Source organism: Netta rufina, assembly GCF_964035555.1.
Source record: "Netta rufina genome assembly, chromosome: 27".
NCBI lineage: Eukaryota > Metazoa > Chordata > Aves > Anseriformes > Anatidae > Netta > Netta rufina.
This window is the reverse complement of record NC_140151.1, coordinates 3,325,346-3,346,114: the sequence shown is the minus strand read 5'-3', so window position 1 is coordinate 3,346,114 and position 20,769 is coordinate 3,325,346. Positions and strand designations below refer to the sequence as shown.

General features: G+C 43.7%; 1 protein-coding gene across 1 annotated transcript; it reads left to right on the top strand.

Annotated features, from left to right (window-relative positions):
- Positions 1-4,625: 4,625 nt before the first annotated feature.
- Positions 4,626-20,285, top strand: BNIP3L (BCL2 interacting protein 3 like). The gene is made up of 6 exons (XM_084302430.1): positions 4,626-4,781; positions 11,625-11,811; positions 13,516-13,588; positions 15,397-15,500; positions 16,285-16,434; positions 17,363-20,285. The coding sequence occupies exons 1-6, from the start codon at positions 4,706-4,708 to the stop codon at positions 17,409-17,411; spliced, it is 639 nt and encodes a 212-aa protein (XP_084158556.1). The 5' UTR covers positions 4,626-4,705; the 3' UTR covers positions 17,412-20,285.
- Positions 20,286-20,769: the final 484 nt, after the last annotated feature.

The following is a 20,769-nucleotide window of genomic DNA, read 5'->3' as shown; positions in this document are numbered from 1 at the left end:
TGTTATTTCTGGGCCTGAGCCCAGAGCGCCCGCCAGACGGGGTGGGTGGGTGCTAAGGTAACTGCCCTCCTCCAGTGTGCGCTGCGACAGAAAGGCAGCTGCTCCCTTCTAGTGCTTTCTCCCTGTTCCCAGTGAAAGCAGTGAACGTTTTTCAGTGCTCAGCACTTCAATGCTGGGCCAACTGCAGAAGAGAAGTCATGTTCCCATCCCCAGCATCCCTCCTGAAGCTAGTGATGCTACCTAGGCGCAGACAACTGCCAGCAAGGTGGTGAGCATCTGCAAAGTGACAGCCCTGCTTCAGCCCAGAGCGATGGCTTCAGCCCAGAGCGATGCTGTCAAGGATTAACACGCAGCCAAAGCTGGCTGGTGTGGGTTAGCTGTGGCTGAAGTCCCGTTGTTTCCATGCTGAGAAGTGGCCACTGCCTTTAAAAACATGTATTGAAATGAAAACCACATTCAACATGTATTTATTCTGTTATTCTCAGCCTGACTTGGAAAAGCAAAGAGTTAGTGCTGATGAGCAGACACTGGTAATTCCCTCTCAGAGAGGGGCTGCTGGAACACCAACGATTTTCTTCTTGTTGGCTGCTCTGGAAGTGCGTGGTCTGAGGTGTGACATAGCTAGGAAGAATTATTTCCTGCACACTGGATTTCATCTCCTCATTTCATCTCTGGCATCACCACCACGCACCTCTGACCTTGAGTTCTGGATGTTTCCTTTTTGCCCTTGCCCACATAATGAGCTGCTGTAAGCTGGGGCACCGGTGGGTTGGATTGGGGTAGGGAGAGGTGTGCTGGAAATGAGGTTGGTGTCTAATGACTATCGGCGTGTCGAATAATTTGTATTGTTTGCTTATTGCAAATGCTTGTTTAACCTGGTACAGAAAGGTTTGGGCTTGTAGAGAAAGGAGTGGTAGAAGAAAGTTGCAGCAGCGTGGTTGGAACAGAAACAGCAAGCATTTCTTGTGGGGTAAGGCTCAGAACCAGGAAACCGTGAATTTTCTACACAAGCTACCTCTGAACTCTGACTCGACCTTTTGCAAACAATTCAGCTATTTCTCCATCGCAAGAGAAAGCACTTTTTTCTTAATACAGGTTTTTCTGTATTGGTGCCCTCCACTAGGAGGCAAAATGTTACCAGAGAGAGGTGAGAGGTGAATGCTTGAAAAGTGCAAGGGAGCAAGGTTAGAAGATGGGACTATCTGTAGCAATCTTTTTTGGAGGCCGTCTCCAAGGTCTGTACGTTTGATTTTGCTAAATACAAAATATCAAGAAAGCATTTCCAGTACTTACGGCTACCTCCAGCGGAAAGAAAGCTGCCTCGGTTGTCCCACAGGACGAAGCCTCCCATTGTGTTTGCCTGCTGTCCGCCGGTGTGATGCCTGGCAGCTGGGCGCCCTCCTGGCTGTTACAAACTTGCTGCTTAACTCGAAGCCCTAGGATCAAAAACCAAAAGTAAAGAAGAATTCAGGTTTTCTATACCCAGGATATTCATACGGAGGGGTAGCATTCACCTTACCAACAAGTTAACATTTTTTTCAGGCTTTGGGCACAGAAGGAACTAAAACCAACTGCTGGTTAGATTTTAGATCATCCTTTCCTTAAATTGCTTCCAAGAGGTAGAACACTGTGAAACCACAAGCATAAAATTGTGCAATTAGCTTAGCTCAGCTTGTGGAGATAAATCAGGTGGCTTGTGACATGTTTGACTTGAACCAACTTTCTGTAAGAAAAAACTTTTTATTGCTCTTTGGTACGAGAGGCCTTTCGCAGGAATTTACAGCCATTGTTTCTCTTCCATTATCATGTGGCTTTCTGTCCCTCCAACCTAGCTATTGTCATAGCATTTTCCATCCAAGGATTCAAATTACTTTACAAACATTAATTACATCATTCAACTGCCTTAAGGAACCTGTGTAGTGGTTAGAGAACAGGGCTGAAAGTCAGGACTTCTGAATGCTATTTCTGGCTCCGCATTGACTCACGCTATAATCTTGATTAATTTATTTCTGACTCAGAAACTTTAATAGTCCCACTTTGCTGATAAATATTCATGCCACAGGTATTACGGCAGATGCTTCCTGAATGATGGAGACGACAAGTACGCGTGATGCTAGCCCGTGACTGGTAGGATTGCAAAGCAGGATGGGGCTCCCTCAGCAGGTTTCCTATTCAGAATTGTGAGTAGCTCAGGGTTCTGTCTCAATCTAGAATGCCTCTGTGGCCTTCTACTTGTAAACAGATGTTTTCTTAAACTATCTGAATTATTGTCACCTTCTCACTACATAGAACTAATTCTGTTCCAGTGACATCCAAGTAACATCCAGCTTTTCCATGAGATCAGATGTTTGCTACAGTCAAGAAGTGTACACAGTCAATTTTGTGAGAAGGGTCAGCGTTACCCGAGGGGGATTTCAAATCTCCACATGTCAACATTTGGATGCTTGTTAGCACAGTTCATTTTCTGATGAACAGAAGATTAAAAAATAATCTAATAATCTAGTCTGACATAACTGTGGCAATTGCAAATACATGGTTGAAAAAGTTCAGACAAGTGATTTGTTTTTGCACGTGTAATAGGGAGATACAAATACATGAACAGAAATGGGTTTGTGTGACTTAATTTCAGTCTGAAGGCATTACTGATACCAAACTCCTAGCGTGAGTAAAGTTACAAAAAACAAAAACAAACAGAAAAACACTGACACCTCCCCTTCCTTATATTTTCATGCTGCCAGTGGGATGGGTTTGTGATGTCGAGAAGGGAAATGCTGGTGTGTTTTTGTGTGGGATGGGGCTGTTACTGAGCTCCACCAAGATTCTAGGCCTTAGAACATACCCTAAAGTGTAAACAATGTCCAATGGAATTAAGTTTATAAAATTGATTTCTTGAGAAGAAAAGGCAAATTAAATCATCATCCGTACTGAAGTTAGTCTCTGGATCTTTTTGCAAGAGGATTACAACGAAAAAGGAGATTAGAAACTGAAGAATCCTAGGAAAGGTTCTGTTACCTTCAGTACAGAGTATCTATGGAAGTTTGCTCTGCCTTGACGAATTGATGTGCCTGATTTTCAAATAAACATTGATTTATCTTGAAAACTAAGTGATGTAAAACCTTTCTATGTCTGATCATTTCACAGAAGCTTAGAATACATAATTGGTACAGACGCTACTCTTGTGTGACTGAAGAAACCTCAGCAGGGTGAGGTAGAGGTTTGCACCTGTATTTCATTGCATTTTCAAATCTTTTCCTTAGAAATTCACTTATTCCCATTCTCAGTACAGCAGCAGGTGCATCAATAGCCTGAGGTTGTCTCTCATTTTCATACTGAAAGGAGGCTGTGGCACGCACAGCAGTATTTTCACTTTTTATAGCTGTATTTCTGAGAGTCCTGGCTGAGAACAGCTCCAGTTTTGTTCTACAGGTGCCATCTCTGCCTTAACGCCTGCCAATATTAAAAAAAAAATAAAAATGCTGTGCACTTTGCTGACTTGTGCTAGATCTCAGAAAAGTATATTTGGCTGCTGAGCGCTGTCACTTCAGAGAGGTTTTACTTTTAAAGACGGTTATTTCATTCAGGGAGCCTTGCCTGTATTTCCTGGACCTCCTGGTTTAGCTGGCTTTAACTGATTTGAGGCCAAAGGAAGCTGGACGGGAGGGGAAGGAAGTTTTTGGGGACTCACACACCTGCGCCGTGCAGGTTTGACGGGTTACCTCACAGCTGGGTTACCTCACAACTGCCGCAGCCTCTCCTGAGGAGACTTTTTGGGAGCCTGGGTGGGCACCCAGCTGTGGAACTGTGGAGGCACCGAGCTCTGGAGGCTGCTGCTGCCCTCTGCAAGCAGAACTCGAGCCAGGGCAGCCCGCAGGGGGTCTCTGTGACCCCCTCAGGAAGATGGGGCTCCCTGGCAACCTCCCCTTCACAGACCTCTTCTTCCTTCTCTCCCCTCACAGCCTCCTCTCACAGCCCTCCATCCACGCATTGCCTCCCTTCCCCTCACAGCCCTCCCTCCCCTTCCTTCCCCTCACAGTGCCTTTTCCCTTCACAGCCTCCTCTCCCCTCACAGCCCTCAACAGGCTCCCCTCCCCAGTCCTCCCTTCCCCTCACAACCCTCCATCCTCTCCTCTTCCCTCACAGTTTTCCCTTCCCCTCACAGCTCTCCTTCCCTCCCCACAGCGTCCCTTCTCCTCACAACCTCTCCTCCCATCCTCCCTCCCCTCATGGCTTCTCCTCCCCTCACAGCCCTCTCCCTCCTCACAGGGTCCCCTCCCCTCCCAACCCTCCATCTCCTCCTCTTCCCTCACAGATCTCTCTTTCCCCTCACACTCCTCCATCTCCTCCCTTTCCCTCACAGCCCTCCTCTCCCCTCACACTCCTCCCTTCCCCTCACAGCTCCCTTTTCCCTCACAGCTCTCCCTCCCTCTCCCACCTCCCTCCCCCATCTTCCCTCCCCTCCCTCCCTCCCTCCCCTCCCCTCCCCGCCCCCAGCCCCGCCCCCAGCCCCATGCCGCCCCGCACGCTCCCCTCCGCCGGCTGCGCATGCGCGGGGTGAGGCGGGAGGGGGGGAGCGGGACGCGGGGCGAGTCGGGCGCATGCGCAGCGGCTCGCAGGGGGCGGGCGGCGGGGCCGGGCCGGGCCGGGCCGTGCTCGCTGTGGTGTCGTCGCGCCAGCCCCAACGGCCCCGCGTCCCTCTGCCGCCGCCATGTCCTGCCCTCAGGAGCCGCGGCCCGGCAGCAACAACAACAACAACAGCCCAGGAAGCGAGCCGGGCCTCAACAGTGAGTGAGGGGTGTGTGTGGGGGGGCGCGCTGAGGGGATGAGAGGATGCGGGGCCTCAGGGAGCCCGGGGTCTGTGGGGCTGAGGGGTGTGGGGGGGGGCTGAGGGGAGAGCTCGGGGTGCTGGGGGCTGAGGGGGGAGGGAGCTGAGGGGGAGCGGCCCCGGAGAGATGAGGGGGTTAGGAGGGGGTTTGGGGTGGGAGGGGGGCGGTTGGGGAAATAGGGGGAGGGTTTGGGGTGGTAGGAGGGGATTTGGGGTGGAAGGAGAGGATTTGGGGTCGTATGGGGGGGGTTGGGGTCGGAGGACAGGGTTTGGGGTTGTAGGGGCGGGTTTGGGGGCACAGGAGGAGATTTGGGGTCGTAGGAGTCGGTTTGGGGTCGGTATTTTGGGGTCGTATGGAAGGTTTTGGAGACTCAGGAGGGGATTTGGGGTGTAGAGACAGGTTTGGGGGCGCAGGAGGTGTTTTGGGGGCGCAGGGGTGGGTTTGGGGGCACAGAATCCCAGAGTGGCCAAGGTGGGAAGAGATGCCTGGGGATCAGCTAGTCCGACCCCCTGCCGAGCAGGATCACCTCGGGCAGGATGGCACCCAGGTGGGTTTCAGATATCTCCAGAGGAGGAGACCCCACAGCCTCTCTGGGCAGCCCGTCCCAGTGCTCTGCCCCCCTCACAGTAAAGAAGTGATCGCAGGGAGCAGCTTTGGGGTGGCGGGGGCAGGTTTTGGGGCGGCAGGGGCAGCTCTGGGGTCGCACCGAGTTTACCCAGCGGCTGGCAGTGGAGCTGGGGCTGCAGCAGGGCAGGGGGAGGAGCGTGCCTGTGGGAATGAGTTTATTCAGGGGCTGAGTCAATAGCACTGACGTGAGCTCCTTTCCTCTATATCCGGCATCGCTGTCAGCTGCTCTGCTGCATCCTTTTGTTCCCAGGGTGACACCGGCAGGGCACATCTATGGGGTTTCTGTGGGCTCTGGTGCTTCGGGCAGCTCCCTTTCACGCGTCTGAAGCAGTCACTTTGGTGGGGCTGTTCGTTTGCTCCCAGTTATTAAGGATGCCTCGGTTGGAGGGGTGGATAGATGGCGTGAACGGTTAGCTCTTGGCTTCGTGGTTTACAGCGAAGTCAAACCGACAACAAAATGCCTTGATTAATCTCCTGTGACTTGATGGGAATTGGGCTAGAGAAGAATAAACCCTGCCTGTGTGTTAAGGCTGTCATTGTGCCACGGTAACGTTGCACCTTGTGATAACGAGCACGCTTCACAACAAAACACTCACCTGAGTAAAACAGGCACTTACAGCGAGTTATTCAGGCCGGTTGGCACACTGAAACATCAATTTTCTGTCCTAAATTTACATCGTGCCTAGTGCCCAGCTCCGTGCTTTATTCTCAGTTCGTAAATCGCCGTCTTTGATCCTGTATTTTGATCTTTTCATCTTGTTTTCTTTCGGTGCGGGAGCTCGCTGTGTGGGACACGTAACCTGGGGGAAGGTGGGAGCGGCGAGGGGAGCGCGCTGAGCGCCTGGGCTGGGTCTGCCCACAGGGATCTTGCTGCTGGGTCAGCGTGTACGGGCTTAGCGAAATCAATGTGATTACTGGAGGTGGTGAGCACAAGGTATGAGAGGAAATATTCGGTTGGCTGCGCTTGGGGAACAAAACAAACGCCACCCATGGGCTCCGTGGGGGCTTAGCGCTGCTTTCAGGCGGGCAGCAGCTCCACAATGCGCGGCGTTCCAGGGGCTTTTTCTGCCATTATATAAGCGCTGCAGTGACCCTTCTCAGGCTAATGAGTTCGGACACTTATTCATTTTGTTCTGCGTGCCGTCCGTGCGTGTTCGAGGCCTTCCATTCAGAGATCTCCCAGCGCTTGAACTGAAGGGTAGGAGACCTTTAGGTTCACGAGAAAATAAAAATAAAAACCCCAAACCCAACCTTATGTGCTTTGGGTGCTTCCTACATTTTAATTATTATAAGGCTCTGTTACATATTGACAAAAAAGCAATCCCACCTTAGGCAGGAACTCATCCACCTCTGTCATGGAGAACTTGTTAATAATTACAGTTTTGGGGATCTGAGCAGCTTTCTTTTTCTGTTAAAGGCACACTTTGTTGTAGAAGTGGTAGTTCTGAGTTTATTCAGACTGATCATGGCTCAGGCTTCTTGTGAGCTACTAGCTTGGAATATCTTTATTTCTACAATTTTATATGCAGAAAGTATTTTTTAAACCATATTTTTATAAATAAATGCATAAAACTATATAAATATATGCAACATTTATCTGTTTTGTATCATATCTTTATTAAAAAAGTCTTTCTACCCCCAAGTGAAATCTCAGACTGCATGGACAATCTGACAGCCCCTCTCCTGCACTTCCAGCTACTTTTGCGTAGAATTTCCACCACTTAGGTAGAAGTGAACGTTGTGAGGTCACACTTCTGATTTATTTTCTTCCCAAAGCAGTTGGATTTCTCTGTTTAGGAGAAACCTGTGTGTGCAGGATGGCTGCGTGCCAGATGACAGCCTATTGATGCTGCAGTTTTGCAACAGGATTTAGGAGGACTTGCCTATTAACTGACTTAATGCTGCTGCATAAGACCTACTTAAATCCTGCTCCGGGACTTGTTTGTACGTGAGGAGTCCTGCGCCCGCATGGAGACCCGCTGACTTCATTAGGGTCTTGCCCAATTGCCTACACAAATGGGACTTTTTTTTAAAAAAAGAGACAAATGTATAGCTGATTCCCAACTTTATTTATGTTTTAGTAAGAAAATCTGCCTGAATATCTCAGAAAAGCAATTGTGGAAGTGGCGTTAGTGTTCAAAAATCTAAGTGTTTGTTAATGTTTTTCTTACTTAGACAACAAAAAAATTTCATTGTTTTTAGAGATGTCTGCCAGGAAAAAAAGAGGAAACATTTGGGGTGTGTATGGCAACTCCTTATGGAATTGCATACTTTTTGTTAACTAAAGACTTCGTGTTAAAAGGCTAATAGAAATATATATTTTTAAGCATTTTCTAGCAAAGACTAGTATTTAGTTGTTTTTTCTATTATGTAGATGATCTGAATGCTGTCTCGCTAAATTTAGGAGAAATATTTCACCTTTTCACAGGTACCTTTTAAGCTTCTTCAAAATCCTTAAAATAAGAAAAACAGTAAGCGTGTAAAAAGGTTAATTTCTTTAATTTATAGCTAACTACAAAAAAATCATTCAGTATACATCCATTCCTAATGGAATAGTGAGCATTAGACCTTGGGCAAATAATTTTGGAGTGAAATACTGTTCCTGTAAGCAGGTTTGGGGTTTTTTTTCTTTCCCAGAGTGTGTGGTACGTGATTTGGAAAGGGAGGAAAAAGCAAAGTGGGGAAGTTGAGTTAAACACCCACCTGAGAACGCCCCGTGCTGCCGTATTTCCAGCTCGGCAGTAAAATGGGAGAGGTGGTGGAGCTGAGCGTTCTCCTGTGGGTGATTACCATAACGAACTCGGAGCCAGAGAAGAGCTGGGGCAGCTTCTCTCTTCTCTCCCTGCTTTGCTCCAGGTGCTGATCCCTCCAACCGGGGGCTGCCAACCCCTGGGGCTCGCCGGCTCCCGCTCACAAACCGGTTGTGATTCCCCTGGGAGGACGTAGCGTGTTTTCGCTCGGTGCCAGATGAGGCTTCCCCGCGTGTGTTTGGACTCATTAAAAGTGAGGTCAGATGGGGAACGTGCTGCTCGTCATGTAAACTACTGCCTGCCTCGTCGGGGCTCTTTGCTCACGGATAATTCGCCTGTTCTTCCTAGCGTGGCCGTCACGTGTGTTAGATAAAGGGCAGATTCTCTCAGTCCAGGGTAATCTTCGTGCACAAATAAAATCCCCACTGATGTTAAGGACCGTGGAGGGTTGGTAGCTGCAGCCAGTTCTGATCACCTTCCCCAGGGCTTTCATCTGCCTGTGACTGCTGTTAGAAGAAGTGCTCTCCTCACACATTTGCCCTGCGTTCTTCTCACGTTTTATCACTCTGCTCTGTTTCAATATCAGGCGTCTTTGCAGTTCCTGAGCGTTAGGATTCCCAACAGATGCTCCCTGCTCCGGCGTGGCTCTAGGAGAGCCTTCACCTTTCTGGCCTGCCTTCGTCCAGCAGCTGCCAGCTGCCTTTCTGCAGGTGCTGCCCCTCGCTGCACAGCTACAAGACAAACCTACCTTCCTCGCCAGGTTCTTGAAATGGTTGGAATTTGAAATGTAGACAGCAGCAATCAGCAGAAATCTGCAATAATACAGTTTCGTGCTGATTAGTCAAAGCAAAAGCTGCCTTTCCCAGCTGACGAGGATCTGGAAAGCCCAGTATGTGGTGCGGAGCTGGTGTGCTTGGCGTGATTGTAGGCAGGCTCTGTGCACGCCCTAAATTCCTTGTTTGTGAATGCAGCTTGGGGAAACCAGGCTCTAAACCACCGGGACTCCGAAGGGGATGATGCTTCCATGGCCATCAGCATAATGGCTTTGTTAGCAATCGATACTAAGGAGGAGCTCTGCTTGGGCTTCACAAAATCAAGCTGGAAATAGGTGAACACATCAGGGTGCACGCTCCTTCCCCTGCCACTGGGACAGTTCCCAGAGCCAAAATGTTGCTGTACAAACAAGTGGAGGCACAATACCAGATTCCACAGTCAGGAACTTGGTATTGAAATTCAGAACCTTTGCAAGTATTTAAAAAAAAAATAGTTTCACCTCTTGTTTTCATATCTTTAGGCTTTCTTGTTCTTAAATATCGTTACTTCTTTAGGAAAGGCATCAAAACTACAAGGAGCTGGAAGCGTTTACTGTCAGACAGCCTAAGTTGAAGTCCTCAGGAGTCATGACACGTGTGAGGCCATTATCTGACCGATGATGAGAAATGTTGCACTGAAAACAGTGTGCTTTTGAGAAATGGGAGGTCTTTCCCCTCCCTAATGATGGTTGTCCACCGGGAAGGCATTATTTCTGCTCCACATGCTGTGCCGCGTGGAACAGAACCGGCGTTTGTGCTGGGGAAGCTGCTGTGACCTTCCTGAGAGGGTGCAGGAACTTCTGAGATGGTGGAATTACGAGGCCGTGTTTCGTAACGTGCTGATGGTGTTTCAAGTTGTTTGTTGTGTTCGTGGCTCTTTTCTGATGATATATTTGAGGTGGTGGGGGCATCAAATGCAGAGTTACGTAGAAGGGTTATTAACACTCTGATTGATGAGCAGAAACAACGTTTAAAGCCCTACTAGCTTCCCTAACGATATTGCATGGCAAAATGAAATGTCCGAAGGTCTTAACTGCAAATATTTTCCAACACAGAGCCTTAAAACATTGCTAAATGTCAGAATTTTGTAACACGGCTAAAGGCAGTGTGCAAGTGAAGCAGTAACTGCAGAAGGAAGTCTGTCCGCTGTTTGAGGCGCTCGGCGGGCTCCGATAAATGAAGGTTGGATGGTCAAATGGTGCTTGTTGTGCTCCTTAGAGAGAAGGCTGGAATTGCAGTCGGGTAGGGAACACATCTAAATATTTGGAGCAGAGAGAAGGGTGGGGATCTCTTTTATCTTTAGCCCTCAGGGCATTGGATAATAAGAATATTTCCAAAACATATGAATTAAAACATGTCCCTTCCCAACATGCTGGCAAATACCGTTTCTCCTGTAGTTTATCAGCACGTTAAATGGCAAACTGGAGCACGAGAGGCTTCGTCTAAATGCCAGGGAGCAATCTGGGGCTGCCAGGGGAGGCTGTGGGGTCTCCGTGGGGGTCTGCAGAGGCCGTCTGGGCAAGGCACCCCGCTCTGGGTGGCCCTGCTGCAGCCAGGGGTGCCTCCAGCCTCAGCCAGCCTGTGAAATTAATGTGAGGTCATGGAAAAAAAGAAAAATAAAAATACTTAACCTTAAGTACAGAGAATGTGAATTGTGTTGGCATCTCTGAAGTGAGAAAAACATCTGCTATCTTTTGTCCGATCTCAGCGCACACATGGGTATTCCATAGTTATTGAAAATGAATCCAAACCTCTGCCTGTTGACCAGGTAGGCTGCGTGGTCTTTGCTGGCTGAGGAAAGGAGGGGAAAAGAAGGGCCAAAAAAAGATGAACCGATGGCACGGGAATCAACTCAGTACATGTGAAGGTTCTGGTTTTCCTACAGTTCTTCACTTTGTCTTATTTGTAGTGAAATCTTTTCACCTAACAGCTGCAAGGTGGATGTTAGCGTGGTACTTGGGCTGTGCTGACCTTGAGCTTGTGCTGGTTGGAGTTGTGTGACCCAGCTCTGAAGGCTACAGCCGGGTAGGGTGGGTGGCAGGTGGCACTGGAGAGGAGGCTGCTTTCTTATTAGGCCAGGGCAAGAAAGTAGAACAGGGACTGATTTCCTTATTTTTAAAATATTTTTGTGTTATATGATTTTTATACAACTAAATCAGGGGCTGGTTTGGAGATGAGGGCTGTTGGAAGTGCAGGAGAATATGAAACCGCAGGTGGGGGACTTGTATAGAAGGAGGGCTGGGGGGTGAAAACTTCATTGGAGAAGGAACGTAGAACAGGGAGGTGGAGTGATTGACGTAATGAAGTGATACCGGGAGGAGGGAAGCCTCAAACTAGGGAGAGAAAGAGAAATTTGGCCTGTCAAAGTATTAATGGTGGCACCAGGAGTAGCTGCAGTGGTAAGCAGCAGCATCAGGTTTGGGGGCGTTCCTTCAGAGCCGGGAAGAAGCACGTCGCCTCGCCCTCGGCGTGTTTGTGAGCTCCTTCCCAGCACTGTATGTTATCTGAATTCGCCACGGTCCTGGGCCTTTTTGCTGCGTGTCATTGATAAACTTTAAGATGGGTTTTAGTTTCCCTGCTTTTAATGAAATGATGTCTGGCTGGCCCGACAGGTTCCTGGGTGGAGTTGCAGATGAACGGCAACGGCAATAGCAACGATAATGGCAACGGGAAGAACGGAGGCCTGGAACACGTCCCCTCGTCATCCTCCATCCACAATGGAGACATGGAAAAAATCCTTCTGGACGCCCAGCACGAATCAGGACAGAGCAGCTCCAGAGGTAGTTCCCACTGTGACAGGTAAAGAAATGTTTGCTGTCCTGCACACAACTCATTGCAGGTTTTCTCCTGTAGCTGTTAAATGAGGGGTAAAGTTTGTTCTCAGGTCAGGATTGTCATGCTTCAGCATGCTTGCTTTCTCTTGCCTATCAAACAAGTCATTTCCCTTGAAAAATAAGTCGTGTTTCAGAAAGGTAAGGGCTCCAGGAGCAGGGAGCTCACATCTGCACCGCAGTTAAATTTCTCGTTGTCATAAATCATACAGGGTATGAAATGCATTAATTTTTCTGGCACGTTAGTAATAATGTAATGTATGCATGCTTTATATTTAGCCAAGCGTAATAAAATGTATCACTGGACTTGGCAGAAGGATTTCTGGAATTTGTACGCCTTGCTTTCAATATCCTGCAGTTTTTTCATGTGCAGGCAAAATAATTTTGCCTAACAATATAACCCCATGAGACTCATGTGAGCATTATGATGTTCTTATTTGTTCATTATACCTTTCCCTCAAAGGTTTTGGGCCAGCTTTGGAGATCCGTGAGCGGTTTCTATATATAATTTTAGGTGTCCATCTGCTTATGCCTCCTTTGGATTTGCTAAATGACTGCTAACTGTCATGTCTACTGTGCAGCTTATATAAGTGGGTGATCAGAAATAAAAGCTATTTAAAATTAGTTAGGCCTGATTTAATTACTGACTGTAGTAGACAGTGCTTGAAAAGGATCCGTACAAGTATTTCAAACAGAACTGTTTATTTTCTATTAAAATAACCATTTCTATGTTGGTACGAAACTAACTGCCAGTAGTTTAGTAGTATTCAGTCCAACCAGGAGTGTTTGCTAGATACTTTTTTCTACTTTTTTTTCTCTTACTAGTATAGAGGCTTTTTCCCCATTTTAAGTGAGTAAAGATAGAATGTATTCCTTTACTTAATTTTCCAGTTGTTAACTTGTAGGTAATTCTTTTCCCCTTTTCATAGTTGAGGAAGCGTGCAAGGAAGGGGAGATATTTCCTTTTTTTTTTTTTTTTTTTTTTTTCTAAACAAGAAGTTACACTTAAGCGTGGGGTTCTTGGTTCTTTTTGGTTACTTCTAACATAGCTGCTTCTAATGAAAACTTAAATTACAAAGATGCCATTAGGAGTTGTAACGGGAGACCCATGCTGCTGCATCATACAGTATTTCACATTGTTCCTGACTTAAATTCTGCACTGTTTCCTTGGTTGACATAATCAGGTAATTAATTTCTTTTGAATAGATGACCAAATTTTTAATATTCACAATGAGGCTAACAAGCAGAATGCCTTCTTGCCAAGCATTAAGAGGTATTTTGATATGTAATGTTGCAGCTTGTATAGATATAAAGCTAATTTGCAATACTAGTAGCATTACCTAAAGCAAGGAAGGGATCTGCATCTTTTGTGTAGCTGTTGAAGTTTTGGGCAATGCTTATTTTTGCTTCTGTGGAATGGCAGTCAACACTGTTGAGACAGAGAGGATAATTCAAAAAAAAAAAAATGGAGAAGATAAGGGCTTTAAGGGCTCTTGGAAAACTTTGTTATTTTGGTGATTGTGACATGCAGAGTTGTGTAGTCTGTTAGTCATCTGAGTAGTGTGCAGAAGTGCATGTGGAAATGATTCAACTGAGATGCTATTTATGCTAATTGTTCTTTAGCTGACTGTGGTGTGACAAAAGTGACATAATGAAATCAATTTTTCTTTAGCCCTTCACCTCAAGATGATGGACAGATAACGTTTGATGTGGAAATGCACACAAGTAAAGACAGTAGTTCTCAGGTATTTTCTTCATTTACTCTCAAAATAAATTAAATTATTCATATTAAAGTTGTAAGTATTGTGTATAGATCATATTTGTATATAGGTCAATATTAGGAGTTCCTGAGGGGCAGAGCAACCTCTGTCACATTAGCAGGTCTTAAATCTTATATGTTTAACATATTTTTTATTCTGCCATGTAAAACTGCTGCTCTCTAGTAATTTTTTTTTCATTCTCACTCTAAACTTGGCTGTTATGGGCTGTACAGCAAAACAAATTATTTAAATCTTATGTATTCAGAATTTGGAGGTGTTCTTTAGTCACTTGGGTAAGGCTGTTTACTAGTCTCGTGCTTTGTTCTTGCATATTTTTACCCCATCTTTTCCTTAATAAGAACTTCATGGAGTACTTCCCTGTAAATATGTGTAGTAAACTGCTTTTGTACATTTCAAGCTTAGGCCAGTTTAACTAAATTACATTTTCTTCTAAGAGATTGTTTTCAGAATAAAACTTTATTTAATAAAAACACCTCCCAGAACAATTATTTTTAACTGATTTATGAATTATTTTTAACAACCAGGCAGAGATGGTAAACTGTAGGCTGTATTAATTGCAATTTTGACTTGTAGAGATGAATAGCTTTGGAGGGAGGGAAAAACGAGGCTCCATCTCTAAAGCTGGGAGATGCCCTGGTTAGTAGCACCAATGTTATTGTTTACCACTCTGCTCCTGCTCTGTGTGTCAAACCTGTTTTGGCTTTGGAACTGCTTATATTCCTGCACAAGATTTCAGGGTGTTTGGTGTATTGATGTATGGATCAATCAGCTCACATGACAGTGAGTAATCCTCATCGTGCAAACTGAGAGACTAATGCTGAACTCTTAGCTTGGCAATTTACTGGAATTTGCTGCCTTCAGCACTATAAATAAAAAGCAATCCTGGACGAGTGAAACCTTGCATTTAATTTTGTCTAACAGCAGTGGGCCTGTTGCACTTGTGCCCTACAGAGAGCTAGCCACGTGAAGGTGTTGGTTAGATCTGCCGTCGCTGTTTTTTTGGATTGGATTGCTTCTGTTTTTGGTCTGATTCCCACTTCAATGTAAGTGGTGCATCTTAATTTACTAAAGGTCACTCAGGAAATTGTTTTAACTCTGAAAAAGAGTTTGTACCAAAGTCATCTTGTGCTAGCCAAGGAAATGGCATTCTCTGGCCTTTTTAGCAGATTTATTTTTTTCTAATTCTGGTATCTAATGATGTAATGTTGACTCCTTGGGTCAAGAGAGTTGCACTGAGTGCTTGGCTTTCCCTGCTGCTTCTGGGACGCACCCAGTAGAAGCCACTAGTTGCATGTAATCCAAATTTCAAATAACGCCTTCAAAGAACTTCCTAATATTGTTTTGGAAACATTTTTATTTGGCTTTGTGCTTTACCTACATGCTGTATGCTTTTGATTAAATGCCATCAAATCAAAGTTTTTCATGTTTCTAAAAACTTTATTTAATGCATCAAGCTGGTTTGCTACGATTAGGATTAACATCACCACCACCCCTCCCCACAAAAAAAAGCCAACAACACAACCACAAACCAACTTCCTACTACGTTGAGGTCCTGGCTATAATAACCAAATTAGTGATATCCTGACCTCTGCAGATCCTCCTTTTAGCATAAAATCTCTTCTAAATCATTGGTAGTCCAAGAACGCTTGCTTGTTTATCAGGTGCCGCCATTTGGTGCTTATCATTTTACTGCTGCTGTTGTTGTTCTCAATTTAACACCATGAGGAGGAGCCAACTGACTGTTACAAGGCTTGTCCAATGTGTATTTTCAGTCTGAAGAAGAAGCAGTAGAAGGAGAGAAAGAGTTGGAAGTCTTGAAGAAAAGTGCTGACTGGGTGTCAGACTGGTCGAGTAGGCCTGAAAACATTCCTCCCAAGTGAGTTATTTTTTTAATGGATATTCCTTTGTGTGAAAGAAGAATCACGAGTCTCACTTACATGCAATTACTCTGGCTGTCCAAATAATATCATCTAGGAAAAAAGACATAATTTCTTTGGGGAGTCTACAAAAAGTCAAAATGAAGTTTGAGAACCATAATAGCATCAAAATTACCTTTTACTGAAAGTAATAGAAATCCACAGCAAGTTGATTACAAGGTTTCTTTACAACATTGCAATTACTGGGAGAGTTGGGCACTCGGAGCTGGGATTCATGGGATTTAGTTTGGGCTTATGAATGGAATAGTGTTGAGCAAGTGTCATAAATTCTCTGTACCTTTTTTTCTTTCTATGTAAAATATGTAATGTTCATCCACGGAAGGGGAAACGTTGAGCTCCTTGAATGCAAAGCATTTTTGTTAAAATAGAGGATGCTGTCTATATCTGGCAGACTTCTGTATCTCTGTTTGGAACAAAAAATGAGGCTCTTGCTAACAAATCACATCCTGAAATTCCCTCTCTCGGACCTACCTCTCTCTTCAGCTACTGCTCCCTTTGTCTCTATACTGTCTGTGTAAGTGGTCTCTCCACAATACCTCCTATTATTCTCTTTGATCCCTTACTCCATGTAAAGGATCTCTTGCTTTGATCTCTAGCTCTTTGTACTTTAAAAAAAAAATAGTTCCTACAGAGATCATTTGTGTGCAAAAAAAAAAAAAAAAAAGAAAGAAAAAACACCAAAAAAATTGTGTTAATTTTTCTCTCCTCCCCCTCTTCTTTCAGGGAATTTCATTTCAGACATCCTAAACGTTCAGTGTCTTTAAGTATGAGAAAAAGTGGAGCAATGAAAAAAGGTGGCATTTTCTCTGCAGAATTTCTTAAGGTTTTCATTCCATCTCTGTTCATATCTCACGTTTTGGCTTTGGGACTAGGGTAAGTATTAACGTAATTCTCACTTCAACTTTTGCATCTGGCTTTGCTTTTCTGCTTTACTTGAATGTCAGGTGCTTGCTGAAAAGGGCTTTGTCTAGAATAACTAGAGTATTGTTGCACCTTGCTCAAGAAACTATGGTGCTTTCTTTTCCTTGAAATGCAGGAAAACTTTGCAGCACTTTGAATACTTAGATATCTGAAATACTGGATGTATCTTGGGAGATCAGCTGCTGCTCTGCTCAGCAATCTTTTCAGTGCCTGTGTAATCTGATGTAATCTCTCAGCTTGCTTAAGTTCTAACTTTATGTTTATCTGTCATATTCTGCAAAGGGGGCGGAGGCGTGTACTCAAAATATGTTTTTACTTAGATTCATGTTTGTTTCTGGGGTGGGATTTGTGCGTCTCTAAGCTTCTGTAAACTATCGAGAGAATTAGGAGGATAGAATATATGAAAGTATTGTACAACACTTGTACTATTGCAAAATTGTACCTTTCTGCAGTGCATTAGATGTTGCCTGGATGTATTTGGTAAAGGTCAGTGTTTATGTAGATCCTCAGCAGCGTTTTAAAGCTCATCTCTTCCTTCTATTGGCAATACTTTGTTTTGCAATAATGATCTGAGTGTTGCTCAGCTGTTCAAGAGCCTCCTGTGTCAGGTACTCTATGGACAGCACAGCTTTCAGGCTGGGGTTTTCAGATGAGCTTGGGACTGGAAGGAACCTGTTTTCACTGAATGTAGCTAACATTAGTCCTTCTAGGCTTGTCTGAAAATCTCAGAATGAGTAATTTTACAAAACAAGAAGTGAAGTCTGTGGAAGAATCCGATCAAGCTTGAAAGACAGATCCCAGTAGCTAGGTGCATGAGGACTGTGTCAAAGCCAGGGAGTATTTCTGTGAAATACGCTATGCCTTATACTTTCTATTTCAGCATCTACATTGGGAAACGACTGACCACACCTTCAGCCAGCACTTATTGAAAGATGGAGTGCAAAACCTGGAAATCCACGTGACCTGTGAAGGTGTTTCTGTCTCATTTAGTACATTTGACTTGAGACCATTTTAAGCATGACCCTGACTTCACCCTTTCTTTACATATCCAGGTTTTTGCTAACTCTGGAATTGAGTATTGTGTTGGAACTCTGTTGAGGTGTTTCGCTATCCACATTCTTTTCCTCTCTCTTCCCATTCCCTTGCCTCTTGGCCTGCAAGACACGTCAGAGTTGCTGAACGGAGTTTACAACTGTCTATATGTTGCAAGGGCTTCTCTCAATGCAAAATGCCACCAGCAAGTTTTAATTTTCTCGGTGATGCTGTTGCCTCCTTAGTGCAACCTGACTTAAATTGCAGTTGTGCATGGTATGTTGACTGTATTCTAGTGATAAAACTAAGTATCTTTGAGGAAAATTACTGATTGGAGTGAAATTGACTTTTGTTTTGGAAAAACAAACTGGTTGTGAAACAAACTAAGAAATTACTGGCAATAAAAAATAGTTAAATCAGCTTCTGGGGGAATTTATTTGACCCCCCTTACATTGGCTAACACGATTCAATTTGCAGGAGGCAAAGACTGCGTAAATTTTGAACTAGGATAACTTATTCCATCAGCGTATTTTAATATTAGATAATTGTTGTAATCTTGTCTTTTCTATGAAGTCAGCTCCTTATTCCTTGTAGGAAACCTGTCTGATGCCTAGAAGATATTAGAAAAAATTGCATTGTTTGCATGTGAAGAAGCTTTTCTTTTCCTTACCTGTTTTCTTAAGGGAAAATTTTAAATGTGAATTTTTCCTTTTAAACGTAGTTTAAAATTAAGGAAAAACCCAACAGCTGTAGGTGTATTTAGACTCTTGTATAAAAGGATATGATTCTGTTTGTTGTGGAACCATTTACAATTATGATCATAGGGCAGTTTCGGAAGGTAAAGCGTTTGACCTGTCTCTAAGGGGGACAATCTTGCAGGTGCGTAAAGATTCAGAAGTTGTAAAGCTCTGAAATGTCTTCTGCAAATGAGTTTTCGATATTCCTCTCATTGTTTACTGTACAATCTCCTCTGGGGATACATAGAATCTGAAAGTCACTCGTGATGTCTCATGTTAGCTAGACTTCTCACTAACGTCGTTGAACTTTTATCTTAGGGAACATTAAGCCTTGTCCTCCTTCAGTGACACTTCTTTTCAAAATGTGAAGCTTTAGTACCAAATTGTTACAAAGCATCGGGACGTTCATGTCCTTAAATAGATTTTATTGGATTTCAGAACATGTAGCATGACTCTGAAGGATAGAATACTCCTTTTTTATATATATATGAATATATAAAAAAAACCTATGGTATAGACTTTAATACTAAGTATTTAGGGAACCAATGCTAATTTTAAGACTAGCAAAATCTCACTTAAATGAAAACTTTAGGAGGCTGACTTGTAGAAAACTTTAAGCAAATGCAGTCAGCTAGTTGGAAGAGAACAGCTACCTGTGATTGTTTGCTTGCAGCAGATTTTAGAAAGTTGAATATTTGATATAGCAGTGATCGCTTGAAACAGTTGATACGTAGAAGCTAAATCCCAACCGAGATTTGGTTTAAAAGAGCTTAGGTAGCTCCTAGGAAGTAAAAAAGCTAAGCATAAATCCACTGCTAAACCATATTTATTTTGATTCTCTACTTCTGAATGCTGTTAGAGAACGCTTTCAGGGTAAAAGAGCAGTCTAACAATTCTGGTGAAGACATCTGCTTTTTTCTTGTAGCTGTCGATGCTCGTGGCACTCGAGTGGCCTACCACTGGGTATTTGTTTCAAGGGTGGATGCTGGGTTTCGCCCAAAGGTGGGGGAGAGAGGGGGGACGTGGTGAGGGTGTTTTAGATCAAGTACATCACTTTACAGTCCTGAAAAACTGAGCGGACAGGGGAAAGGCTGAAACACTTTCAGTTCTAATTACAGCACCTTGTTTTGTACGGAAATTGGAATAGTGGGAAAATAGATTTTTACCGAGTAGGGAGAACTTATTCATCAACAAAAAACACCCCTTTGTAAAATAAAAGAGGATAATTCTTCAGAATATCTAATAGCTAATCTTGCAAGCTTGTGGCTAGAGTATCAACATAGTTTGTAATATTTGAAGGAGCCATGAAGAAAAATTGTAAAGACTGCAGCCGAGGAACGGATACGTGATCACGGTAATTTGCTGTGATACGATGCAGTATTTATTGATACCTGCTATAAGCTTTGGAGGAAAGTCTACAACTTTGAGTTTTACAATGAACAGAAACAGATTGTATAATTTGAAAAGGGGTTTCAACTATTGATAGTTGAGGTTTTGTTAAGATAAATGTTGTTTAAAAAGCTTTATACCTGTTTACAGTTTTGGAAAAAAAATGCAGGCTTCATTTTTCTTACATACAGTGAAAACTGGCCTACGATATTTGTAAATAGGATCAAGAAAAAAATGCATAAACTCGCACATTAAAAATGCAGCAGGCTAACTTAACTGCAGTAAATACATATTTACTTACTGTTTTAAAAAGTGAAAGCTGAAGATTATTAGAAACTCAAATTTTTTAATTGACATTTATTGAAATATTGGAGTTAACTGAGCCAAAGTGATTATGCATTCTTCATAAATTAGTTAGCACTTTGTAACATTATATACAGTTTACAGTACATGTATAAGTTGTAGCTTATAAACATTTTGTGCCATTAAAGCTCTCACAAAACTGGTTGTCTCAAATTACTTCATCCTGCGCCTTTCTTTCTCTTCTTTTAACAGGACTGCTTTGTAAAATGCTTAATGAAACTTGTATTCTGGGTTACACGAACATTGAAGCTGCTGCTTATAGGCTGGAATAATTTTTTTTAAAGATTGCTTTTTCTTTGTTGAACAACTCGAGGTTATCAGCTTTGTTTTCTAAAGCACTTAATAAAAATTGTTCTGTTGTCACACCATACACCTGCGCCCCTCCCTCCAGCACCTTGTCAAGGAAAACTTCTAAAGCAAAGTAAGGTGATGGCATATGAAATGTGAAGTCAAGTTGATAAGATTTTCTATAATTAGTCATCTCTACTGTACTCCTTGTATTTCTCTGCTTTTTCCTCATTCTGTTAAATTTGCAGATTAAAGAATAGGGGACGTAAGCCAGTTGGTAATTTGCCTCCAGGTTGTCGGTTCAAGCAGTGTTTGCTTTGAGAAGTATCATGCTGGAGGAGTGAAAAACTGTGAAATGTCATCATTCTGATGCTCTTACTGCCGGTTTTATTTAGCTATTATTTTTTCCTATGTTTTTAATGTAAAAATCCAGAATTCTTGTAAAATGAACTTGTGTGATTTTTTTTTTTTTTCTTTG